Raw genomic sequence first — 26,194 nt, 5'->3', positions numbered from 1 at the left:
GCTTGATATAGCACCTCTGTGCCTATACTGGGAGTTGTGTAAAGCACCTAGATATGTGATTACTGTGACTACTGGAAAACTCAAATGCTTTTCTTATTACTGGTGCCAGGCACTCTAATACCTCTTGGAGAGAGGTCTGTGCCATTTGGAAATTCCACCTTCTAACCACTATTCAAAGCTGAGTGAAGAGGAACGAGCACAGACGCAATGTGCAGTATGTGTCCACAAGCTGAAAAAGGCCTTTAAGCTTCAGGCCAAAATTGTACTTGTTTTGATAACATCTGCCCTAAATACAGGGTTAAGAAATGATCATTTGATGCTCTGTGACTATTTTGTATCTCTATCTTTTGCCAAACACTGGAACACTTAAAATTAATAAATACTAAAATATGAGTATAAATGTTAACTACTCTCAGCTCCAACAACAAAAAGTAGTGAATATTAAAAACAAACAAACAAACAAACAACTTTCTCAAGATAGGGGAATATTTCACAGACATGTGATGATTATCCGTGCTTTGTGCTTGAGAATAAAATTTGTGTTGCTTCTCTTATAGGAAAAAGTATGTTTGTAAAAAGACAAACCATAATACATTTCCCTGGGCTTGATCACAGAGAAGGAAAAGAATTTTCGTAATTTCTTGGTATCTTAACTGGTGTTCCTTTTCACATTTTGCTTTTCAGTTCAGGGATATCTAAGCTGCCTTCTAACTGGCAATTTTTCCATAAGCTACTGGAATACTTTGAACTGCCAAGAGATTACATGGAAAAATAACACAGAGATAGGGGAGCTGCTTTTTGTTTGCAGCATAGATTGGGCAGCTTGTGCTGAGTCTGAGGACCTACAATTCAGACTGACTTGAAATGGGTATTGACTCTCTAGGCTAAGTTCAGAATGACCACCATGACCTGCAGGGACTTACAGCTGGCATTATTTGTATGTTCCTTTCCTGTTGTGTGTCTTACTAGCTTTTATCACTCTTACCTATTTGTCTGTAGGAAAATAATGTCCTCCTGTTTTTAAATGGCTTCTAAGTTTGACCAAGGTCCTTTCATTTGAAAGATATGTTCACAATTGTGCATTTGAGCTCCTGAATAGGATCTTGTTCTCAGCAGACCCACTAACATGAAAACTTTGTTTTTGCATCTGACATGTTAACATATGGTGAGTCTAATTGCACAGTTGCAGTTTGGCACTGCTTTGGAGCTGACAGGCTGATAACTTTTTTTGCTGCTGCTCAGCTGCAGCTGAGAACATGACTGCTTTTAGTTGTTTTCAAGGCAAAGAAGTTCATCTGAACTCCTGCTGTGGTTTCAGCAAAACTGTTTGACGTGACCTAGAATGAATTAGGAAGACTAACTGATCAGTTAGCAATGTGTGAGAAGTACGGATGGATCTGATCCCTTCCCCTCATGAGCACAGGCCAAGAGTGGCAGGACAAGTGCCTGTTGTAAGGAGTTTTTCCACCAAGGAATATTGTGCTGGCACACACAGGAGCAAGACATATGACTGGGATAGTTAGCTCCTCTAACTGTTGACAAAAAAAAAAAAGAAAAAGCAGTAGGAGGAGGAACAGGACAGCATGAAAATGTGCCTCTTAAAATGTCACAACCATTTTAGCTCTCACCTTCTCCTAACATGACTATTACATTACTTCAGATATAATCTGAAGGGATTGGAGCAAAGAGTGGGGAGTAGCTAGCATCGCCTCTGAACTAGGATCCTTGTGATTAGTTCTGCCCAAGGAGAGTGACTTCTATTTTTTAATAAAAACCAAGAGGGAAGCTCTGCTAGAGAAGTGATGGTTGGGTAAATCCAAGTGTGCCTACAAAACACTGTGCTGTAGCAAAAACACAATTTTTGAAGATGTAAAATTTTCCTTCACGTTTTAGATGCCATGTCTAAATAAAAAGGTTTTTGCTTACATACTTCTTGGAACGTATTACATTTAAATTACAAAATATGCAATAGGAGGAAATGACCACTGTGAACTGTCAGAGCTCTCTTCCGGTTCTCCTCTGAAGAAAACCAAAGACACCACAGTGAAGTGCTGCATCAGCAGCCATTCTGGGGCAGCCTCTGGACATGGAGCCTCCAACTCAACTCATCACCTAGCCCGGCACGCGTTCTTTCCATCACCATTTCCTCCTGCTCCTAGCCTTGATTTATTAGATAATTCTAGACTTTCTTATTCAAAAGTTCCCCATTTTTCAGCATAAAAACAAAGCAAATTAAGAATTTCTTTGAATATATGCTCATATCTCTCTTACTCACTCTAAATCCTTACATATGCTTCTGGCATTAGTTAGCTTGCCACCTGACCTAGCCTATGACAGACAAACTTAAGGTGAATGAACAGTCAATTACCTGCAGGAATGAAGTCTTAGAGCGTAATTGAACTAATCTGCTCAAGACTTTAAAAGGAAGAAAACTGGTTTTAGGTATGATGCTGTGCATCAGTAATGCAGTCACAATGCATTTCGATACTCCTACCATGCTGAAAATATGCTGTCTCAACATTTAAAACATAGTACAGCACAGCAGTGGATCAAAGAACTTTACAGCAGTCTGACATTTGTGTAGTAGCATGTCTGTGAGCCTCCTTTCCTTCTTCTTCCTTGAAAGTCTTCCTCTAGTTTCATGTTTCAGAAGTAGCACAAAAAAAATCTGAGTTCAGAAAGTTCCCTGCATTGGACAGAATGACTTTTTACCTTCAAGAGGGACTAGTTTGCCTTCATTTTTGTGTATGACTGTAATAATATAACAGCAACAAACACGGCAGATGCAAGACTCTGGATTGTAGTTGACAAAGCTATAATATATTATCTATTTGTAAAGTTCTACATGCCATTTGAAAAGACAAAAGATAAAACTAATGCAGTATTACCTGTAAACATTTGACAAAGGAGACCAGAAGCAGAGCAGGCTGGAAAAGTCTCTACGTATCAATGAGTCTACAGCTGATCTAGACCTTGATTTAGAACAAGATTAATAACAGAAGGCACAGGCACACTCCTGTACCTAGCATTATCTTTTTCTGAAGAGATTTTCTGGTAGTCAGGAATATGTTTAGACTTGAGAAATTTTAGGATGTAGCATATGAATCAGTATCTTGTTTTCTGGGTGAACAGATAATGAATCATTGCTTTTCATCCTCTATCTGTACCTACAATATGTTGCATAAAGAGGGACAGGCATGCAATTTCACTTTCTGGTATACCTGCAGGGTGTTCTCAACCTGATTTTGGAGGTAACAGCCTGGATGATAAGATGTCTTCTAAAATGAAGACATTCCATTGACCAACACCCCATCCTGCTCTCAACATTGCATGCTATGACTAGCTGAGAAGTTTCTCCTCAAATACCTTCTCCATAGAATGTTTAAATGTATACAGTATGAATTATGGCTATTATTCAGAAAAACCAAACACGTAGTATATAATGGTAGTGATAAAATGAATATAGCATTTCTATGCTACCACTCTTACACAGAGATAGAATTTATTTTCCCTCATGTTCACCATGAGATTACAGTGAGAAAAAAACTACAAAATGGGATGATGTTCCCTTTCCCTTGGGAACGGGGAGATTAAAAAAGTTAGTGTTGGATGGAAACGGATTTATTAAGCTTTACTGTTTAATATTTTACTTCCCATCTTTGCACTCAAAGGACATAATCTCAACTTCCTTTCTCACCTGTTAACTGGTCTGTGTGGCTGGGCACTTGCTCATTCAGGGACAGCCTGTTATTACTGTCTACTGCAGTGCAATACACCTATGCAGGAACACGGAAAAATGATAAGAGATTTAAGAATGGGTTTTCTATAATCCAAGAGAACAATGTGAGTGCTCTAGCACCCATACCGTGTTTTACTCCTTGTCCTCTCTTATTCTCTAAGAAGGGATCTTGGTAGAACTTGTTAAAAAGAGAGAGAACTTTAAAAAAAAAACTCATTAACAAAGAATGGCTAAAAGAACTTGCCAGAAAGGATGTGTGTGAGTTAGACTAGCATTTGAGCAACCTTAAGTGGTCTGAAGCAAATGTTTGTTGGCATAGGAGCAGCATGGCTTAGAAAGAGCTTCAGAGAGAAAAACTGAAAGGTTGCCAGTCAGAATATTTAAATGAGGTAAGGTAAGGTAGTACTGAAAATCTTAGTGGCTTCTGCCAAACTAAGAGGGCAGTAAGCTTTGGGTAAAAGTTTATGGGAGAGAAAGTGGAAGTGTGGTGAAACTTCAATGAAGACTTGGAGCCAGAAGGACTGAGAAGAAGGTTAAACAAAGAGATAGGATGATGAAAATGACTCACAGGAAAATAAAAATGTAGTGCCAGAGCAAAAGCTTCTGAAAGGGTCTGAAGGAGGCCTGCATCCATGACTGATGCAACAAAGTAAATAGCTTGTGTACCAGCTTTTGGGAGGGATGAACAACAGTTTTATAGATAGATGTGAATGGGTGTCATTTGGAAATGACAGCAGATGTTAAATCAAAAGTCACGAAAGCCTGAGAGAACAATTTCAAGTCTGTTTCCATTGTCTCTTCCACTCTTCCTACTGATGACTGAGATCATGTATGAGAGAAGGATTTTCAGAGGTCTCTCAAAGCTCAAATAAAATGTAACTTATTGTATGCCAAAATACAGATATCTGCTATTTCTGAAACAAACCAAAGAGCACTGAAGAAATTACATAAATACCAATGTACCAAACTTGAAATCTAGAGACTGCTACAGCCAACAAAGTTTTGTCTTTGTTCTGCTGAGAGAACACCGTGAATTTTGTTTAAAATCCTGAAATGAAGGCTAAGGGAAGTGATTACTCCCCTTCACTGGGTACTTCTGAAGTTGCTTCTGCAGTACTGTGTCCAATTTTGATTCCCTCAGTATAAGAGCCTCATGGATTAACAAGGAGGGGTGAAACCAGTGTAGGGTCACCACGAGGGTTAGGGGACTGGAACGTGCGACAGGCAGCAGGACTGCCTTGCTGCAGGAAACTGCTGAGGGAACAGTTTCTTGGTTTTGCACGGGAAAAGGCTGAGTAATGATGATCAGAGCATAGCCTTCACCTACCAAAAGAGGGACGATAGAGAAGATGGAGCCGGACATTTTCCCAGGGGTGTGCAGCAAGAAGAAAAAAGGCAAGTCAGATGCTGCAGCAAACCTTCCACTTATAAATGGAAAAATACTACAAGAGTGATTAAGCACTGGCAGAAATTGTCTAGAGAAGATGTAGACTCTTTCCTTGCGGGTCAGTTGGAAAAGCAACTTCAGCTCAGCTGGACAAGCAACCTGAGCAGTCATATCTAACTTCAAAGCTAGCCTTGTTTTGAAGACAGGACTGGAACAGATGACCCCCAGAGATCCCTGTCTGTCCGTCATTTGATGACTGTAGTTCTCCAGGGAAGTATGCAAGATTTTTCTCACTGATTAAATACATTTTAAAGATTGCAAAACATACTGTAAGCATTATTGCATATGTGGAGCAAGCACATTTTGACAGCAAACTCACTGTGTTCTGGGAAGCAGTATCCAAGAATAACCCAAGGAAACTAATTTATTGCAAATGTTATTTAGGCCGTAGATCTTTCTACACTCAGGGGCCCAATATCCCCACCCGCTGCGGGGTGAAACAAGACTGATGCTGTTTCAGTCCTAGGGTTTGAGAGGCTTCATTCTTTCCAGCAAATCTAAAGATGAAACTAATCTCTGCGTGAAGTTTGATCTGTGTGAAACTGAACAAATAAACATATGTGTGTTTTTACACTATGCATCCTAAAAGAATGCTGAAATAACTAGGTCAGATCCTAGGAAACTCCCATTTTAAGGTTGAAGTGATTAGAAGTCAGACTAAACCTGAAAGAAAAAGGTTCATTCATCCCTCAGACCTATGCCATAGGGGAGCTTTCTCCCTTAACAGAGCAAATCCAAGAAAAACTCAACACAGAATTTCACCGTATTAATTTTCAAGCACTGCTCTTCCCTTGTGATACACAAGACAAAAAGGACCTTGTAAGAGAACCTAAAATATAGAAATGGCTCGTTTATCTTTGGTAACAGAATAAGAAAAGGAGCATTATTCAAAGATTTCCAAATGCTGTGTGAACATATTGCAGATGTCAGCTGGACTGCTGTTAAATACAGCAATGCTCATTCAGGATGAGGGCTTTTATAAAACTGTTCAACATAAATCTTACAAGAATGGAAATCATACTGAAAAATCACGGCTCGTGCAAGGCTGTAAGGGATTTTTCATGGATAAAGAGGTCACCTGTTTACTTGAAAGACTGTGAACAACAAAAGTCTTCCCACGTAACTGCCAAAAAGTGTCTATTCGATCAGTATTTGCTTGGTCACACAGAGTCACATAGAAACCAAATTGCACAAAGCAGAACTTCACTTGCTGCTTTTTTTGGAAAAGATCAATATTCAGCAGAGTTATTTTGTCCACCTGGCTCATTGAAAAAAGAATAAACACTGATTACCTATACACAGCAATACCATTTATATGCATGAAATGTTTGGTAACAGAATCTCACAGAATCTTTTTGGATGCATAGTTATAAATAAAGGAAAAAGAAAATTTGTTTCCAAAAATACTGAAATAGTAATATAGAAATATTTTATTTCTTTTAGACATCTAGGAGAATCTTTATGTTCTCAAAAGCTCATCTGTATTCATAAGCCAGATATATAGAATCATAGAATCATAGGGGTTGGAAGGGACCTCTAGAGATCATCGAGTCCAACCCCCCTGCCAAAGCAGGTTCCCTACACCAGGTTGCACAGGTAGGTGTCCAGGCAGGTCTTGAATATCTCCAGAGAAGGAGACTCCACAACCCCCCTGTGCAGCCTGTGCCACTGCTCCATCACCGTAAAGTTCTTGTGCACATTCGTGCAGAACCTCCTGTGCTGCAGTTTCTGTCCATTCCCCCTTGTCCTGTCTCCACACACTGCTGAAAAGAGTCTGGCCTTGCCACTTTGTCCCCCACACCTCAGATATTTATAATATTAAAAAAATCAGGTCCCATCTCATTCTTCTTTTCTCAAGGCTAAAGAGACCCAGTTCACTCAGCTTTTCTTCATAGGGGAGATCCTCCAGGCCCTTCACCATCTTTGTGGCTCTGTGCTGGACTCTTTCCAAGAGATTCCTGTCTTTCTTATACTGGGGAGCCCAGAACTGGACACAGTACTCCAGATGAGGCCTCACCAGGGCAGAGTAGAGGGGGAGGATCACCTCCCTTGACCTGCTGGCCACGCTCTTTTTAATACATCCCAGAATGCCATTGGCCCTCTTGGCCACGAGAGCACACTGCTGGCTCATGGTCAACCTGTCGTTCACCAGGACAACCAGGTCCCTCTCTACAGAGCTCCTCTCCAGAATATATATACATATATATATATGTATATGTGTGTATATATATATATGTATATATATGTGTGTGTGTGTGTATATACATACATATATATATGTATGAATATATATATGCATATATATATATGTGTATTTTATACATATATATGTATTTTAATTTGTACACATCTATACAATATATGAAAGTTTCCTTTTCTGTATTCTAGTGAATCTTTCATTGAAAGTTCAGATTATTCAAAGAATGAATACCTACAGTCACATTCTTCCTTCTTTCAGTTTTCCTTTCCCTTTTTACTCCAGTTATCAGCAGTTTTTAAGTACCACAGCATTGTTTTTATTTCATTTGTTGCTTACTACATACAAACAAAGCAATTATATGTGCAAAAGACAACATTTTTATAAATGCTCTGTAAGGAAATCTGCTTTGAAATATCCTGAATTTAATATAATCGTCTAACACAAACTTTAAATTACTTTATGATGTAGCCCCTTGCTTTTCTAAGACAATTGTTCCAGAAAACAATGCACTTCTATGGAGTGATACATTTCCAAAGTGATGACACATCTACCATCAACTAACCTGTCATCAATGTCTTATTAAGATTAAAAGTTTTAAATGAATTTTTAGGCTCCATTGAAGCTGAATGCTTTCAGTTTGTAGGAACTTAAACACAACCTTACAAGGTTCTGTGATGCTGCCCTGGCAAGAACCCTGGCTAGAGACCTAACAAGAAGCAAGCCTAGAGCCCCTGCCCATACTGAAAGATTTAGGCTTCAGTTAAAATGACCATTCTTACAGTTGCTGTAAGAAAATTTAAAATTCATCCATCTTTGCATAATTTCTCAGCAAGTTTGGTGACTTGACTCTTTCTCTAGGGGATAGGTGTATTTTGCTGGGCAAATCTGCAAGGCAGCCTGATTTCTACAAACAAATAGCAAATGTGTAGGAAACTGTCAGACTGACAAAGCCTGAGTTTTCAAACACCTAACAATGAAATACGTAGAAACATGAAACATGTTTAAAGCTTGGTATTTCAATCCCCAACAGTTTATGTATTTCTTTTTTTTTTCTGATTTCTTTTTTTACCTTCTTTCATTCAAAAAATAAAAGCTTACTCCAAAATCAGCACATTAAAAAAATAATAATAAAAAAAAAAGAAGGAAAAAAATACATTTCCAAAGTTTTCAAAATCTTAGCATTGTCATTATGAAGAGGAACTTCGTGGTCACTGGAGTACTTTTTTTATATTCTGTGATTTGAGATATGGAGTAATAAAGACTGTAAAAAGATAAAAACTTAATTATTCTTTTTACAGACTGTGACAGCACTAAAAAAATCCCTAAAAAACAATGGAGTTCCCCAGGAATAGTTTTCTTGATCCACATTTGTAACCGTAAGAAATTCTCAAAGTTCACTGAAGAGCTGTGAAGAGTAAGTAAAGAAAATAAGTTTCTGTTAAGGCTAAACCACGCTTTTGTTAACTGTAATTCATCAGATAAATCATTGAGACTATGTTTTCAAAGACCTACAAACTCAACTCAGTTTGAACTTCCCCAGCCTTGATGCATACCGGAGTAATTATTTGCATCATAACCATGGTCATAGAAACCTGCTGCCCAACCTCATAGATAACATCCATTTACAAAGATCATTCTTGGTAGCAGAGAGCTGATACTGAACAACAGAGCTCAATTTAACAAATGTCTGGTGGAAGCCTTTTGTGACTGCAGTGTCCCCTGAGCTGATGGGCCATGACAATGCTAGCACAGATACTCTTAATAAAGCCCTTCTTTATTAATGTGTGTTGAGTGACGTTGTGGGAACCAAGTGTGCGCCAGCGAAAATCTGATGGGTATTTTCTATTTTCTATCAAACACAGTATTTTGCCTTGGATTAGGAATTGATTTTAGCCTCAAGTCTAAAATGAAATCAAGAACATCCCTGCTAAATTGTATAGTATTATAGCATTGAGCTAGCATTACTCTCTGACCCGGCAAACAGCAGCAGTTTTTCAAGGGAGATGTGGTTATGCAAGTAAATGGAGATTTATAATTTTTTCTCTCTGAGGTTTATTCTACACATGTGGCTGAGACCAAACTATGCTCTCAGAAAATGTCTTATCTTTGCTTACAAAGGCTTCAGTTAAACACCAAAGGCTATTCAACTTCTTCCATACTCACAACTGCAATATATCTCCTTCCTTCCCTCCTGAAGCTCTGGAGGAAGACAACAACACAGCAACCTAAAGTAATGAAGTGAAAGAGTAAACGACAGAAACACACTCAGTTTTGGAAAACGGATTGAGAGAAGCAGCTCTTTCATTCTCCTCTGCCATGAAATGACCAGAGCCGACAAACAAATGACCAAGCTGTCTGATAGCTGACAGAAACCCAGCCACTTATTACCTGCTCAAAAATCCACTCATTGAAAAAGGAGCTAGCTGGTTCAGACAGATGAAGAACAGCAAGACCTGCAGGGCTGCCTGTACAAACAAGCATTCGCAGGGGAGCTAATGCTGTTGGTCTTCGAGCAGAACCTTGAGCCTGACTGCCTGGATGCCACAGAGCGACCTCCAGGGGCCCACCGGGGAGCCAGCCCGTGTGCTATCTAGCTTAGGGTTAAGGCACACTGCAAACTATTTTGAAATGCATACATTTAAAGTTTTCTGAAACTACAGTAACAATTTAGTACAGTTAATTCGTTGCAGTTAGGCTTTTACTCATAAAATGCAGCATTTTCAGAAACAGGACCAGATGTAGTACAAGAGGTCAGCTTTGGTTTACTTGCTACAGAGTCAGTGAGATACAGCTGCCTCCTATGTGACCCCCCTTGCCTCTCCCAGCACTGCATTTCTCCCTGTTCTGCGTGCACCTACAGGTGTCAGGGAAGTGGCTATGACACAAAGTGCTGTCAAACACACAGTGAGACTATTTTTTTTTCTCTGCTCCTATTTTAGCAGCCTTGTTCTAAAAGAGAGACGGGCAGACAAATCTACATGTTTAAGCTTCCGATGACAGGAGAGCCGCTGAACCAAAATAACCAGAAACCTGAGTCCTCTATAAAAAGTGCAGACAGAAGACCATCACTGACAGTGCAAACTGTTCTGCTACCTCAGGTAACCCCAGCAGTGTGCCTCAGTGCAGAGACATCTCTTCAGGTAAGGAAAGAGCAGATTTAGCTCTACACAGCCCTCTCTGCTTGCAACCAGAAACTGAGGCAGCACACTGTGGCCATGAACAGGGCTTCAGGTCACTGAACAGCCACTGAGCTGCTGTGTGCAGTCCATATTTACTAACTTGGGCAACAGCATGTCCATGAAAAGCTCTGCATTTCACTACTGTTGGGTTGGTTTTTTTTTTTCTTTTTTCTTTTTTCTTTTTTTTTTTTTCCAAACATATCACCTGAAGTAATCTTTGAAAATGTTTTCTAAGCCAGGAAAATAAAAAAAAAAGGAGTATTTAAAACCAACAGAAACAAATGATTTTATGCTGTCAAAAACTACAGCAAGCTGTTCCACAGTAGTAGAAACATGTGCAGCAAAAGGTACTTGGTGCAACTGCTTACAAGCAAGCTTCAAGCATGAATCATTCTGGAATAAAACAGCTGCCCAGATCCTATCTGTGGCCTGCACATGGAGGGTGCAGCCCAGCTGAGGGGTGTGCAGGTGGATGTGGCCCCGCATGGCCCAGTGGTACTATGGGACAACTTCAGTAGAACAGGCTTACAACACTTCTCTTTAGTTGCTTGCTTTCCCTTGGGGGGCTTGGGCCTCAATTTCAACCCCTGGCAGCAGCATTTGTAGCTCAAAAGCAAAAAAGAAAACATGCACTGCAACCAGCAGGGCTCGGAGAGCAAGTTTCTGGCACATTCCCTAAGCAAACAATGAGGAAATATCATCTGCCATTGAGAGGGAGCTAGCAGTCATCAGGAGATAAGGAAACGGAGAAGAGGGATGTGACATGGGGAGCAGAGGATCACGGAAGGTCATCCTGAATAGATAGCACCAGGGAACAGGCAAGAACCTTCCCAACCCTTGTCTGCACTGCCAGGTAGTGCTTCAGGCTCCATCTGGATGACATTTAGTGTCACATACTGGCACAAAGGGCAGGAACTTCAGTCACCAAGGGTCCTGCTAAGGAACTGAAGCCTTTCTGTGCTGAGTGCTCACATTATACACACAGCAGTGTGCAAGTCTGTATGTCACACTTCAGTCACTAGAAGAGCCTTCTCTTTCCAGCACTTCCAATGCTGTTTGTTTCTCTGCTTCTATGCAGCCTGAATCCAAAATGGAGTCACCCTTGTCACCTGCCATGCCACGGCCTGTGCATACGTTCTGTCTCTTAACAACCTTTCACACACAGCAGTAGAGCCTTTCATTCACAAACCATGTAAAGAAAAATAATTTGGATGAGCCAGAAAAATCCTGTTACCTTCTATTCTTCACTGCGAGCCCCATTTGCTTCGTGTAGAGCATAGTGCTTCCTGCTATTCATCGTGCATGGTCTCGTCTACTGATAAAAGCTCAGAATAGCTCACAGACTCAGTATCATGTTGTACAGCATGAGTGCAGAGCTGTCCTTGGGAGAGCGGGCACGAAGGTGACAATGAAACCATGCAGCCATACCAGGCTCACAGAGCCAGGCAGCCGTGGGGGCAGGCAGTGATGGTGTGGCTGTGGTCATGCTGCAGAGGCCGCGTGCTACTGCTTTCTGTCCCTCTGCTCTAGAAATAGCTAACAGCTAAATGTGAGAAGTACAGCGGGTCCTCCAGCACCCTCAGACTGCCACGTGTGGGAGTTGAACAGCCAGCAGAACCATGCCAATGAAACTTCCAGTTTTGTCACTGAAGATAAGGACAGGTATAGCCCAGGATGAAAAGCTTCAGGCCCTGGTAACATAGCTCCCCAGCTCCTTTTCATCAAAACTGACAGTTCGTAGTTACAAGCTGGCATTACTCTTGTTCTGCTAGGTAGCATCCTGATAAAGGAGCAACAGGAAGAAGCCCCATTTGACACGTTAAATATTCACTTCCCTGGCTCTGGGAAAGGCCAGCTACGAGCGAGCCCCATGTGAAGCTCCTGCCGCCCCTGAGCTGTACTGAGGCCGTGTCACTCCCTCTGCTTTCCAGGGGATGCAAGGGATGCGGGCACTGCGACTGGGTCAAAAGAGAGCTCCCCATTCCAAACGCTGCAGCGAGACACGCATCTTCCAACGCAGCCAGCGCCAACAACACAGCAGGGCGCGGGCTCTTAGGGGCAAGATCATCAAAATTATTCCAAGCACAGCAATTTTGGAAACGACTCTGCGGTACGGGCGGGGGGGGGGGCGAGAGGACAGCCCTCGATGCAGCGAAAAGCAGCATCACGCCGACACCCCCCGGCCAGCATCACACCGCGCAAACCGTAACCATCCCCGAAGCCGCAGGGGGCGGCACTCGGCCCCGCCCGCCCCGCAGCCGCGGCCACGTGGAGCGACGGCGGCTTCTCCCCCCCTTCCCCCTCCGCGGGGCCCCGGCACGCACAGCCCCGGCACGCGTAGCCCCGCCGCGCCGCGCCTCGGGGCCGGGCCGAGCCCGGCGCATAAAGGCTGCGGCGCCGGGGCGCTCCGGAGCGTCCGCTCCGCGCTGCCGCCCGTGAGCGCTGCCCGGCCCGGGACGCGTCCGGGGCTGCTGCCCGCGCTGCGCCTGACCTCGCTCGGTTCGGTTCGGTTCTAGCGTGCGCTTCCAGCCCCGCACAAGGAAGTAAGTAAAGGGGAGGGGGGAATAAAATCGAGCTTCATCCTTCTGGGGAAAGAAACCTCAAAACTTGCACTGTGCTCCCGTGGTTTTTATCAGCCTTGCAGGAGCACTTGCGTAGTGCCTTGTGAATGCTGCTGAATCCCATCACCTTTTGCTGGCCGATTTTTGCTTCTTCTAGCAGCCTAGCTGTGCCGTTCCGCTTCTTTTTTTCTTTGTTTCTTCTTTGTTTTGTTTTTTAATATTATAAAACCTTGGGAGCAGCAGCCTGTGGGGCTGGCCATGAAAACTATGGAGAGAATGCAGTCCAGCTTCTGCTGAAAGCCAAACAAAACTTGATAAATCTGACGCTGGTGCTCTGCTGCCTATTATGGTAAATGCTGCCACGGTTTAAGAAAGGGAAATAAAAAAACTGCAAGGGGAAGAATGAAGAGGTCAGTGCAGATTCTGCTTTTTTGGCAGTGCTCTGGAATACCAGTGAGAACATGGGGAAGGAGAATGCCATTTATTTAAGTGACAAAGCAAGTGCTTTTGCTTCCCATGACTCAACAGAAATTCATATTTCCAGCAAGGACTGGATCTTTACCAGAAGAGAGGTACTGCAGTAGGAGCCCCTTCTGCAAATACAGTCATAGAATCACAGAGTATCCCGAGTTGGAAATGACCCACAAGGGTCACAGACTCCAACTGCTGGTTCCATGTAGGACCATCCAAAACTCAAATCATATTTCTGTTATGGTTTTGTAAAATAAAAATGGCTTTCATCATCTGAGAGACAAGATTAGATCTTAACAAATAAAACTAGCATTCTTAGCAAATGCTTGCAGTGGGCTTTAGGCATGGACTTTGGGGGATATAAGGGATGTTTTTAACACAGTACTCTTCTCGTAAGGTGAAGAAAAAGCCCTTCTTTAGCTCCTTTATTCTTTTTCCCATTTACTCAGCAGTCAATGTTCACAGTGCAAACCAGCTTTCTCTACTAGACATAGGTTAATAGCTCATACCTGATTTAACCAAAGCCAGATTGCTGAACAAATGCACTTCTGGTTATTCAGAGTGAATAGGGTGATGGTTCTGCAGTGTGGTACGTAGCATCGCAGCTGATGCTCTGAGGGGATAGGTGACTTGATCAATCTAGTGCTGTCTGCTCAGATGCAGCAGCTGATTGAGCTTGTTGGAATTTTAAGACTCGGCTCAGAGTCTCTGAAAGGAATTGAAGTGGATGAGCACTTTCACCATAACTCGATCTGTTTGTACTGGTACACTAGAATGTTCTTTTGTGCATTTTCAGGAAAATGTGTTTAATCATCTGTTATCAAAATCCCATGTTTTGGAGGTTTGGAAAAAGCATAGGGGGTTACATTTATATTGAAAGATTGCAGAACTGTCAGGAAATGACAATATGCTCTGTTTCCTATCTCAAACTGCCAATATTAATTTAGGCTACATTATTTAAAGCTGTGCAAAGAGCAGGTCATGAATAATTAAGATGGCAGATGAAGTAAATATGCATTCTTAACAAGCTTTTCTCTGCTGTAACAAACAATAATGTTGTCTTTCTGCTCATTTCAGAATGATTCAGATCTTAGATCCGAGGCCCTTGCCAAACTCCATCATGCCTGTGGACGTGGCCATGAGAATCTGCTTAGCCCATTCACCACCACTGAAGAGCTTCCTCAGCCCCCTTGAGGGCTGCCAGAGAAATAACTTTGTGAGCAAATTCAAGCCCCTCAGACCGTGTCTCCATGTGAAACGTGACTCTGAGGCACAGAAGAATGACTGGAACCACTCGGCAGCCCGAGCCAAGAAGCGAGTTGTATTTGCAGACTCGAAGGGGCTCTCTCTGACAGCAATACACACCTTCTCTGAATTCCAGGAGCACCCTGGCTGGGACCTCCAGTTTGACCTTATAGGCCTTGAAAACATAACGTCTAACCTGAAGCTTCACGAGGAGAAGAACTTGATTCTGGATTTCCCTCGTCCCTCAGCTGACTACCTGGACTTCAGGAACCGCCTGCAGAAGAACTTGGTCTGTCTGGAGAACTGCAGCCTACAAGAGAAGGTTCTGTCGGGCACTGTCAAAGTAAAAAATGTGAGCTTTGAGAAGAAGGTTCAGGTTCGAATCACCTTTGATACGTGGAAGACATACAGGGACTCTGAGTGTGTATACATGAACAATGTTTATGGTGATTCTGAAAACGATACCTTCTCATTTGCTATTGACTTGCCTCCTGCCATTCCTTCTCAAGAGAAAATAGAGTTCTGCATTTCTTACCAAAGCGGTGAGCGTACCTTCTGGGACAATAACGAGGGGCAGAACTACAAGATTCTCCACGCAGAGTGGAAATCTGATGGTGTTCGGATACCATCTGCCACGAAAGACTGTTTTGATGTTCCACCTCCAAGGAGAGGGCAGGAGAGAGAGCCTGATCAGCTCGGCAGCCCAAGGCTGTCCAGTGGCCTCTTCCCCCGCTGGCAGAGCTCAGGTGGAATTGAAAGTTCATCACCATATTGGTGATAGACACTAGCTTGGAAGCATTCTTCCACTTGCCTACAAACCAACGTTAGCTTTCTGGTTCACATACTTTATAGCAAAACTGCCTGGCAGGTGTGGCTGTCTGTACAACTCCAGAGTCAGCAGTCTGTGGGACTCGTTAAGCCATATTATGTTATTGAAGTTCTTAGCCAAAACTTATCCTTGGAAAGGAAGACAAACAAGATAAAACCCATGTGTATACCACCTACTAGAAATAGCATGCCTGTATCTTAAGTATATGCTGCTTGCTTTCTGCTGTTGTCTCTCCTGAGTCATTAGGGAAGAGACTCTTTGTGAGGAAATGGAAGGTGACAGTATCTTAGCAAGCTGTAGCAACTGTGTGTGTGTGTGCGTACACAGATGTCACAGAACAGAATAACACAGTCCACTTTGTGCCTGTTAGTGCAGCAGAGCTGAGGTGATGCTCTTAGGACTGAGGCTTGCAATGACCTATGTGCTTGTAGCAGTGCCAGGTAGGACTGCATAGCTAGGTTTTGTAGCTTCCATACAGGTTTAGAAATTTGGAGAGGATAATGGAAAAGTGAGAGAAGGGGAAGAGGTATGGTGTGCTGTATAACTTGGAGATGGACAGTGTCAGAGCTGGCTTTCTAAATGAAGGAAAAGTTTATGAGGTTAAAAAGGAGAATATAGAAAACAATGCAGAGCAAGCGTTGGAAGTGACTGCTACTTTGGGAAGGCATCTCTGAACTCATTGGCCTCAGGAATAATGGATATCTTGCATTTAAAATCAGATCTAACCTTGATGTCTACCTTCATCATCCTACTCATTTGTCAGGCAGATGGTTATCTTTTAATGTTAAAAGAAAAATGTGCCTTTAAAAAAAGTCACAGTACATGCCAAAAGTAAAGGCTGAAGCCTAAGTGTATAGAACAGACAGAGTGGTTTGTAAGTGTCTCAGTCTGTGGCAGCATTAGAAAATTTGACTCATTGCCTGATCTAGTCTTACAGCACCTGATGGTTGAGTATGCTGCTCCCTATTGCAGAGTCAGAGATAACTTTTGAAAAGTGTGATATAGGAAAGGTCCTTCATATTGAAGACAGTGAATTAGCTGCAGCTGGTGAAAGCTAATTTCTTTTAAAGAGCAGAATTGCTGCTAGTTTTTTCTAGGATGAATATAGGGTTGCACATAAATAGATCTGCTCAGTTTCATTGTACCTCATTTTTGAAGTTTTTTTTTAAACTAGTATATTTTATATCATACGCTTGTAATTTAGCTTTTTGAGCTGTCAAACTGTAAACACAGTCTGTGTTTCATGCAAGACTTGTATGGGAAATTGTCCAGCACATACTTAGCAGGTGTAAATCATGGCACAGCTTGTAACTGTACAGAAGTGGTGTTAACATCAAAATACATGTGACTTGTATAATAGCCTGAGCCTGAAGCTACTTGCAATGCAATGAGAAGATAAATGCTACAATGAAGTAAGTCTCTTCCACTAATTGCACTTTTTTTTCTATGTAACCTGTGCTGTTAACTATCAACTAGCTATTTTAAGAATAAATTGTATTTTGATATACCTGGTTCTTATTGAGTCAACTCAGTCTGCTAATTTCATTACTTCTTTAAACAGCTGCAGCTCCAACATGAGCACAAGGCACAGCAGGTTTGCTCTGTGCCACCAGCTACTGCTAAAGCTGAATGTGGCATGGTATCTCAGCACAAATCTGATGTTATCCTGAGGATAAAATCCAAACTCTTCACTAAATAAGAAATTATCAAGAGCGTTAGCCTTCCAAGTTGTCATTTAAAAAACAAACCAAGAAAAAAACCCTCCATCTCACCCAACTGGAATATTTTGGTTTGACACATTTCACTAGGGCTTTTCCTGTTCTAGGGGTACATCTGTCTCAGTCCAGTGGCCAGTTTCCTGCTGAACTATAGCATATGTGATGCATGCCTGAGTGCACCTAGACAACGGTACTTAATGTCTTCTGGCTCATGTTCACCTGGCATTAAGCTTGTCTCATTGTCTCTGCAGCTATTGCTGGTGTCCAGGGGAGTGGAAGGTTTTGTTTCTCTCCTTATGCTTAGGTGCCAGCTCAACTGCCATCAGTACCAAGCAACTCACTGGAGAAAAATGTCTGGTTTTGAGCTAGTCTTTCACCTTTGACACTGTTGTGTGGACCCATCCTTGCAGTTATTGAGGGTGGAGAAAACACTCTAAATAACTGCTCAACGCTCTAAGTCCACAGAGGGCCTGACACACCCTTGCTTCTGCTAGGTGCCAGTTTAGACCAGCACAGAGCAGAAGCAGCCTAGCCAACATTGGTTGTACACCAGGTACCTGGAATTTCCCAGCACGTTAAGAAGATTCAGTGACAAGATGCAATCTGGTTCAATCTGCTGCACACAAACTCAGGGAGAGCGCTGGTTTTAATTATGAAAAAGCAATTCCAAAAAGACCAGGGACAGCAGGGCTTTAACAGCAGCTTCTTGAATGGAGGAGCAAACAGGGTTTCCACGCTACAAAGCCTGCAGTAGATGCAGAACTCTCTCCATCTACCAACCTCAAGCTCTACTAAAACAAAACAGTACTCTGTAAGTACCTCAGTGTTTTTCTGTGTTGGAGCTCTTGGACTGTGACACATACTGCACCACCCCGTTCTAGGAAGAAAAGTGAACTGGAGAGAGGTTTGTAATGAGTGGCTAGATGGCTCCTTTGTCTCAATGTGGGACTTCACTCAAGCAAAAACAAGCAAAGCTACTGGGTAGAGTGGAAGCCTTCCACTATGAGGAAAAGCAGCACTTCCTGTCCTCCAGCCATGTTTTGTGACCAGCCATCACAACTCAAAATGCTTGCTTGTTCTTCTCTTGACTGAGACATAAATCACCTCAAAATACCAGAAAACAGCTTATTTTAAACAAGGCTAAGCTTTAAGCCAACTTCTGTGCAAAGATGCCTTGCAAAATCACATTTGCCCTGCGGACAGGCAGTGCTTTTACTGTGTCTCAATTAGAATTTACACAGGCAATGTTATGTTCTCAGAAATGCTGGAGAAACGCTTTTGTTTTCTCTTCATGGTTCAGTCCATCATAGTGTTTCATATGCTATCAAACTGGAATCATTTTGCACCTTGCACTGGAACACGATAGTGGTGCTTCTACACTCACAGTTGGTGGCAGTTCCCCTCTCCTGCTGCACACCACAGGACTCCAACCACGGGAAAGTCCTCTTCTCTCAGTTACAGCTACAGTTAACCTTGAGCTCAAGTCTGGGGAATTGTGATGTCAAGAGCAAATAGCTACATTTTTAAAAAATAACATCTTACTGATCCTCCTTTGAGAAAATATCTTTTTAAAAGAGGAAGAATTCATAATGCACAGCAAGTATAGTCAACTAGGATGAGGGAAAAGTCAAGAGCGAGGGTTTTTTATTTTTAAATTTTATTTTTAAAGGCTTTTCTTTGCAAGATCCTTTTGTCTCCTGCCTTCCCACTTTCAATCTCCCTACAGTTTCCTTCGCCTCAGAAGAGCAAACCAGTGTGCCTGGAACTAATTCAATGTATAACCAGGAGACAGGCTCTGAAAGCATCCAGCTGCTTCACAGTAAGAAAAAAAAATATGTTTGATTTACAAAAATATGATTTATGATTTACAAAAACAACAATACCGAAACAAACAAACAAAAAAACAACCCAGCTCTGTTCCTCAGCTAATTACAGACCTCATTGCAGCTCGGTCAGTTTAGGTCAAGATACATTACACAGACCTCTTTGACTCTCTCTGACCCCTAAAGTGAACCCACTGACCTCAGTAAAGCAGCTCAGCCCATCACTGCTTTGCGCAGCCATAGCCACTGACTGATCTGCCTCCGCCAATAAAACGTTGAGGCCACATACTGCAAGAACAGGCAGGAGTTGCAGAGTTCAGTGGCTACAACTAAAGGTAATTCTGTGTTCAGCTATCAATCAGATATTCAATATCAATTCCCTTCAAACACGTCAACTAGCACAGTGAAGGCGAGAGACACAAAAGCTCATCAAATATTCTGCCTTGGAAGAATTCCAGCCTCCTTTCCCCCACAAAGATGTGTAATCAAGACTAGCACATGATCTCCCAGTCTCTAGCTACTACCTCTGCCACTGCACAGTAAAACCATTTACTGCTCTGCATAGGAAAGTCAGGAACTGCTAACTTCCAAGCCATTTTCCCTAGCCCTTGAGTTTCAGGCTATAGCCTTTCTTACCTGGTATTGTCTTCTGGAAGTCTGTGAGCATCCTATTTGCTGGACTGTGCCACTTTCAGAGGTCTGTCATCATCTTCAGGAAGGAACCAAGGCAGATGCATAATCCCACCACAGAGGAACCACCTGGTGGTGGGAAGGAGACCCCAGAAATTGAGATAATACACCTTAGGACTCCACATAGGTCTTCAGGACAAGAACCAAGAACCAAGAACCACTCCCACCAGCAGATGAAAATGATGCATAAGGGATAGGTGCTACTGCTGCAGTTAATCTTCAGGGCTTCTGCCTGCCCAGGGGTGACGGGTTAGTGCTGAGTGCTGCATTAGCAGCAGCTGAGAAAATGGGAGTAGCAAATGCTGATTATATGACACACATGGTAGTTATTTGCTGAATAACTGAATGGCATTTATCCTCCTTCAAATCAAACATCTCCTCTACTAGGAAAAATAACAGGGAGGTTTCATAGCCCTTATCTCAGCACCCTAGCTGCACTGGAACCATCAAACCCATAAGTCCAAGGCATCAGTGGAGAAATTAGCAGAGAAAATGCTGTTATTTTGATTTATGGATATCTCAGAGATGTCTCAGGAGCACTTGCTGCCCTTGCTTGTAGAAAATGAACAAGGCAGATAAAAGCTTACCCATCCTCTAATTTATTTTTTTTTTAATTTGCACCTTTGCTTGCAAAAGACAAGAGATTCGCATAGAGGTGTTCACTTCCCTCTCATAGCAGCTTGGATGGGCAAGAGGCTGTAGGAAATCCCTGGGGCAGCACAGACCTTGTTAGAGGAAATAAGAGTCAGTGCAGGTGTGAGGTGTCTATATGTACCTATAGGGTCCACTCTGTTAGAGGACAGAGCGATGGGGCACCACGCATGGAAATAGAGCCTCCATTCCAAGTTCCTTATGCAGTTTGACCAAAGAGCCTGATTTGGTCAAGTTGTAGCTAGAATTACTAGCTGGAATGAAAAATTCTCATTACCTTGTTTTATCTGGCACAGAAACATGCTGGAGCATTATTTCAGGTGACAAGGGGAAAAGTGCTTTTCATCTGTAGCCCTTCTGGCCAAAAAAAGGACTGGATTGTAGATTGATGGTTAACTGCAGTTGTTAGCAGTCAAAGCAGTTTGACAACAGAAAGTAAGAGATATTCACTGAAATTCACTTTCTGATGCACAAAGCTAAGATTCTTAAAAACTATGGAGAGAATGGGAAGTGCATTTTCTCTGCTCCTAAACCAACATTATTAACAGCTCCAGCTGGCACTTTCTGAATAGCCACTGAACACTTTCCAGACACCATTCTACTCCTTTTCTATTTCCTCTTGTTTACTGAGTGTTTTTTAAACCCTCCAGGCAAAGCTTTACCTACAGAAATGCTCTCATCACACTTCTGGAGCTCTGCTCAGACTGCAGGGCTACCACCTCTCCTATGAGACTAAAAGCCAGAATATTTTAGCTAATATTTTAGCCTTATTTTTATACTGTTCTTTTGGTAAATAGAGCAGTGTAATTCATAGGCATAGACCCATGATTGAGGTACCACAAGGAGATTTGCCTCAGGTTTAAAATAAAAATTTTGAGACAGCAATGGCTGAACTTTCATCAATGGTTTCATTTTTGTCAGAGCAGCTTCTTGTTTCCTCCTCTGAGTCACAGTTCTGTGCATGACAGCAAGGGATCCTCTGCAGCATTTTGTGTGAGTATTTGTGCTCCTTTATAGAGACAACCCTGTGCAACGTATTCTTTTCAATTGTTTTTTAAATCACAGCCTCCTGCAGCTCATCCTTGATGTTGCTGTTAGTCTGCCTGTTCTGGGACTACACAGGAGGTTTGGTCTGCTGTTGCTGCTGGAGAGCTCTCTGCAGAGTGGTTCCTCTTGAACCACTGCCAGTCCTGTAGGAGGGATTCTGGCCATTCTGTTCAAGCATCTTCTCAAAGTTATTTTTCTCCTAGGGGCACTCCTTTTCAACACTGTAAGCCCACATCATTTTCCTGGACAGTGTGGATTTCCCTTCACATAATGGTTCAAATTAAGTGCCTCCATCCTTCAGTAAACTGGGGATGTGTGTGACTGCCTCCTAAAGTGGCAAGCAGTACAAAAGGGATAAATGAAAGAATGCAGACTGGAGTCCCTGGATGTTTTCCACCATCCGGTCCTTAATGCTTGCCATGAGCTCCTTGCTTCCCACGCTGGCTGCCAAGCACCAGACAAGAGTTAGGGGATGGCTGGGTCAGCAAGGGCTGTGCTGCAGCCCTGTCTGCTAAAGGAAACGTTCTTCTGCTCTAAGTAGACACTGAAATAGTTGTGCTGACAGCATCTGCTTCCTCTTAAACAGCTATTTTACTCCTACATTTGACAGATGGACCAGTGACAGGGAGATGAGTGCTGAAAGCCTCCTAATTTTACTGATTTGGAAACATAACTGAGAAATACATGTATTTTTATCTCTCCCTATTTTCATAGAGTTTTTACTCCTTTCATTCAGCAAATGCCAGAGCTACAAATCAGATTTAATTTATCAAGAAATGGAGTAGAAATTGGAGGTATGAAGCTTTGGCTGATCTTAGTCAACTATTTGGCCAACCTTCACCCATCTTCATGTTTTTGCAGGCCAGGTGAATATTTCAAACATAATTAGCAAATGCATTTTCAGTGCAGAGATTGCTTCTGGAGCAGGAGGACCTACTTTTGATTTTCATGCCTGAACCAACCAATTGGATTGCCTACTCTACTCAGAACATGCTCCAAATACAGAGGCTACTCTGAAAGTAATGCTTTCTTGTTTTATTGTGTTGATCCACGATATCAGAGGCAGATGTTGCTGGTATGGCAGCAGAGGTGAACCTTCCCAGCACTATTCCATTACATGTTGTTGCCGTGTGACAGATGGCAGCAGAACGTGTCTGACATGGAAGCATGTTTGAAGCAAAAGGGTGTCACTGAATTCCTCTATGGGGAAAAAAATGGCACCCATTGACATTCATCAATGCTTACTGAATGTTTATGGTGCCCCATCAGCGTATGTGAACATGGTGAGGTGGTGAGTGGGGCATTTCAGCAGTGATGACAGAAACACTGGGTCACCCCTGCTGGCACAGCATGCAGCTCTGGTTCATCATTGGTGAAAATGAATAGCTAATGGTGGTTACTGTTTTGAAAAAGTGCGTTTTGTAGTTGAGAATTCTTGCTCTATCCTACCACCTGTTGTAGCTCCCAAAGAAATAAATAGGAGGCATTATTTTCAGAGCAACCTACATAGTACATGTCTTTCAAAATGTCCCTTCCTTTTATCGCCAGGTCAGGCAATAGCAGTTCGGCCACCTTGCTTGCCTCCATTCTTGGGCACTGTGCATATTTCCCTCACACTTCCTGAATCCTTAAACTTGCAATGGAGCCGTTCTCGCCTTACATCCTGCCTGAAATTCATAGGCTGTATGCGCTGCTGTGAGTCAGCAGTACACTCCATCTGTTGGAAAGTCACTGGGGATGGAGTTGAAGGTGATTCAGCAAAAGACTTCATTAGCAATATCACACTGGCAGTCATCACGCCTGAGTCATCAGCTCCAGGCTGCACAATCGCAGGCCATCGTGTAATAGAGCTGTCCCTAACAGCTTTCTGTAGTAGCCCGAAATATGCTGTCCCATTACACTTACAGACTGCAAATCAAAGCACTATGAAAGGGCAAAATTGGTGCCTAAATGCTGTGAGCAATTTCACATTTGCCTATCCTGTCAACCATTCTTCCCTCAGTTCTCAAAAAACACAGCGCTGTATTCAGAAATCAGTTTATTCTGATGAGTCAGTGCTCATAGTATTATCCTGGCACACTGAGACACTAGCAATTAAACCTTATTCTCCAGTTGTTCTGCATTTCTAATCACTGCCAGTTCCCATGTGTTTCTTGCTCTGAAGGAGATGGAGGCAGATGGCCAAGAAGGTATCAGAGTCGTGCCGTGCTGATGTAAGTCTAACTGCAGAGTTAAAATCTGCTGTCTGAACAAGCCAGATTGAATATATATATAGTGAGACTACTGTGGGGTTAAGCTGCCACATTTATTAAAACAAGAGCAAAACAACACTGGATAGCAATACTGTAAAAGGAACCAGCGTAGTTAATTGTGTGATTGGCTTAGTTAATGTTTGTTATAAATGACAGTAATTAGCAATGTAAACTAAAGTCAAAGACATTTATTCCAAGATTTAACTACCTCTAATTTCTTTTTAGACTGTTATGGAGGTGGATAGCTATTTATGAGACTGAGGGTAGAACACTGCTGTGTGCACAGGGAGGCTGTTCTGCTGTACGTGGGCACACTGACCTCATGTGCCCATGCCTCCCCCTGGCTCACCTTCCACAACAAAGCCTACTGATAGTGCAATATTTTGTTTAGGTGAATCGGTTAAGGGCCAGCATGAAACCAGGAAACGCATTCTAGTTTGGTGTCTGTTTAAAGAATGAGTTGCTCAATACCTTTTGCCTATCAAGCATTTTACAGCAATGACATGCTGTCCTCTCCGTGCTTCGTAAGGCCAAGTGGATAATCTTTCCTTATCTCCTAACTGTGTTTGATGCAACCACCTGAACAGCACTTGCAGCAGCTAATAAGGACAGTATTTTGTATGGATGTTCTAATTTTGCAGAATTGCAATTTATTAATTGTTCAGTTAGTACAAAGAAGACACACTCTGCAAATATTTTCTTTAATGCTAACAACACTGTGAAAGCATGTCAGAAAGGAAATGCTGAATTCTTAATCTAAACTGGAAAGAGTGTCTGAATGCAGAACAGAGAAAGAGAAGAGCAAGATGACTGCAGTGACTGCACTGAGAAAGTCAAACATGACAGCAGATCCGATGGTTCCTAAGTTTGCAGCTGAGTCTCATACAACAACTTTTTCCTAAACTCAAAATTGAGGCAGCTTGTGCATTTTTAAGGCAATTCAAATCTGCCCCTGTAAAATCGACATGGTCATGGAAACCATTCAAGTTATCAAGTGTGAAACTGTGTCAAGTTTTGCTCCTCTCAATAACGTATTCAGCGCTTTACTTAATTGTGCTTTTAAAAATCACTCAATGCAACACTGCCAAACACTTCTATGCTTTGTTTTAAGTATTCACCTGGTTTGTCTTGTCCTCTGAACACATATATTTCTACACTAGATTGTCATTGGATAAGATATTCAAGCAATTCCTGAAGCTATCCTGGGGTAATTCCTCCATTCAACTGGAATAGAAGTGAGTTTGAAGTAGGTACATGGTTGCTGTTTTCACAGTTGATGTACTTCTGGTCACATATAGTCCCATAATTCTAAACAGCTGGAAAATATTAACAGTGAAACTGCAGCTGCTGTAGATTATGCCTGCCTGCAGGACTAAGCAGCAGCTAAATAAAGTTAGAAGCAGAGAGATTGTGATGCTAAAAGTCCTTTCTGGAGCTGGACCTCAGTGCAGTGAAGCTCCTGCTAGATTTCAACGGGGAATCTAGCATTTGACCTGTGCTTTGACCTCCTCATTATCAAATGCAAGGTGAATTCATAATAAGATTACTGTATACCTCTGATAATACTTGAAGTAGCAGCTAAAGAGATAAAGGTGATTCATATGTAACTTGTATATACTCAGAGGAAATAGATTTCCATGGAGAAAACAGCAAAATTGCTCTCTGAAATGCAAACAGTATTTGCATTTTCCAGAATTCCAGTTAATTTCTTTCAACAGTTCTACAGAGATCTTAAATAGTTGTTCAGTGTAAAAAGATGTTTTGTTCAAATATATATAGTTTCAGTGGCTATTTAACAGTGACCAGAAATAAAATCTGCAGTATGACACATTCAAAGTTGAATACACTGTTATAAATATAGTCAAGCAAACCATAGCCATTTATTATCCTGATTTTGGTGATGCTGATGTAGCAAAATTCATAAACTCACTTCACCAAACAGTACCATAAGGACACATCTATCAAATTTCCAAGAGAATCCCACAGGAACCCTACACTTCATTATGAAGCAATGTACCAGTTTCATTTTCAGTGAATTGTGTTTTCTTTTTAATTTAAAAATGGGGCATCATCTGAAAGGTACATACACTCACCCAGGCCCTAGAGTTGTTTTCATCTACTGCCTATATTATAGAGCTCACAACAAAAAATGTCTTAAGCTCACCTTAGACATAGCTCTACTTACTTTTATTTAAAGCTCTTCCTCTTCTCTTTAGGGGAGCTGATAGCAAAGGTAAACACACTCAGAATCTTCTTATAGACTAATTGGAGTGTTTTCTATTATAATTCTTTTATTTTCTCTAGGTTATGCCCACTTCATCCTTATCCTGGATAATGGAGCA

At 42.0% G+C, this 26,194-nt stretch overlaps 2 protein-coding genes across 2 annotated transcripts in view; one reads left to right on the top strand and one right to left on the bottom strand.

Annotated features, from left to right (window-relative positions):
- Window positions 1-1,077: 1,077 nt before the first annotated feature.
- RPP30 (ribonuclease P/MRP subunit p30) overlaps window positions 1,078-26,194 on the bottom strand; it is a 260,717-nt gene continuing 235,600 nt past the window's right edge. The window contains exon 12 of the transcript XR_010622771.1: window positions 1,078-1,088. The gene's annotated coding sequence lies outside the window, so the exon portion shown is untranslated. The remainder of the gene's footprint in view (window positions 1,089-26,194) is intronic.
- Window positions 13,007-17,178, top strand: PPP1R3C (protein phosphatase 1 regulatory subunit 3C). Its single transcript, XM_065746106.1, has 2 exons — window positions 13,007-13,108; window positions 14,675-17,178. Exon 2 carries the CDS (start codon window positions 14,676-14,678, stop codon window positions 15,618-15,620), a length of 945 nt encoding a protein of 314 aa, XP_065602178.1. The 5' UTR covers window positions 13,007-13,108; window position 14,675; the 3' UTR covers window positions 15,621-17,178.

Source organism: Cyrtonyx montezumae, unplaced genomic scaffold, assembly GCF_038088225.1.
Source record: "Cyrtonyx montezumae isolate F1298 unplaced genomic scaffold, pur_monq_1.0 scaffold_4, whole genome shotgun sequence".
Classification (NCBI taxonomy): domain Eukaryota; kingdom Metazoa; phylum Chordata; class Aves; order Galliformes; family Odontophoridae; genus Cyrtonyx; species Cyrtonyx montezumae.
The sequence above is the reverse complement of the archived record's forward strand: the minus strand, read 5'-3'. Positions and strand labels throughout refer to the sequence as shown.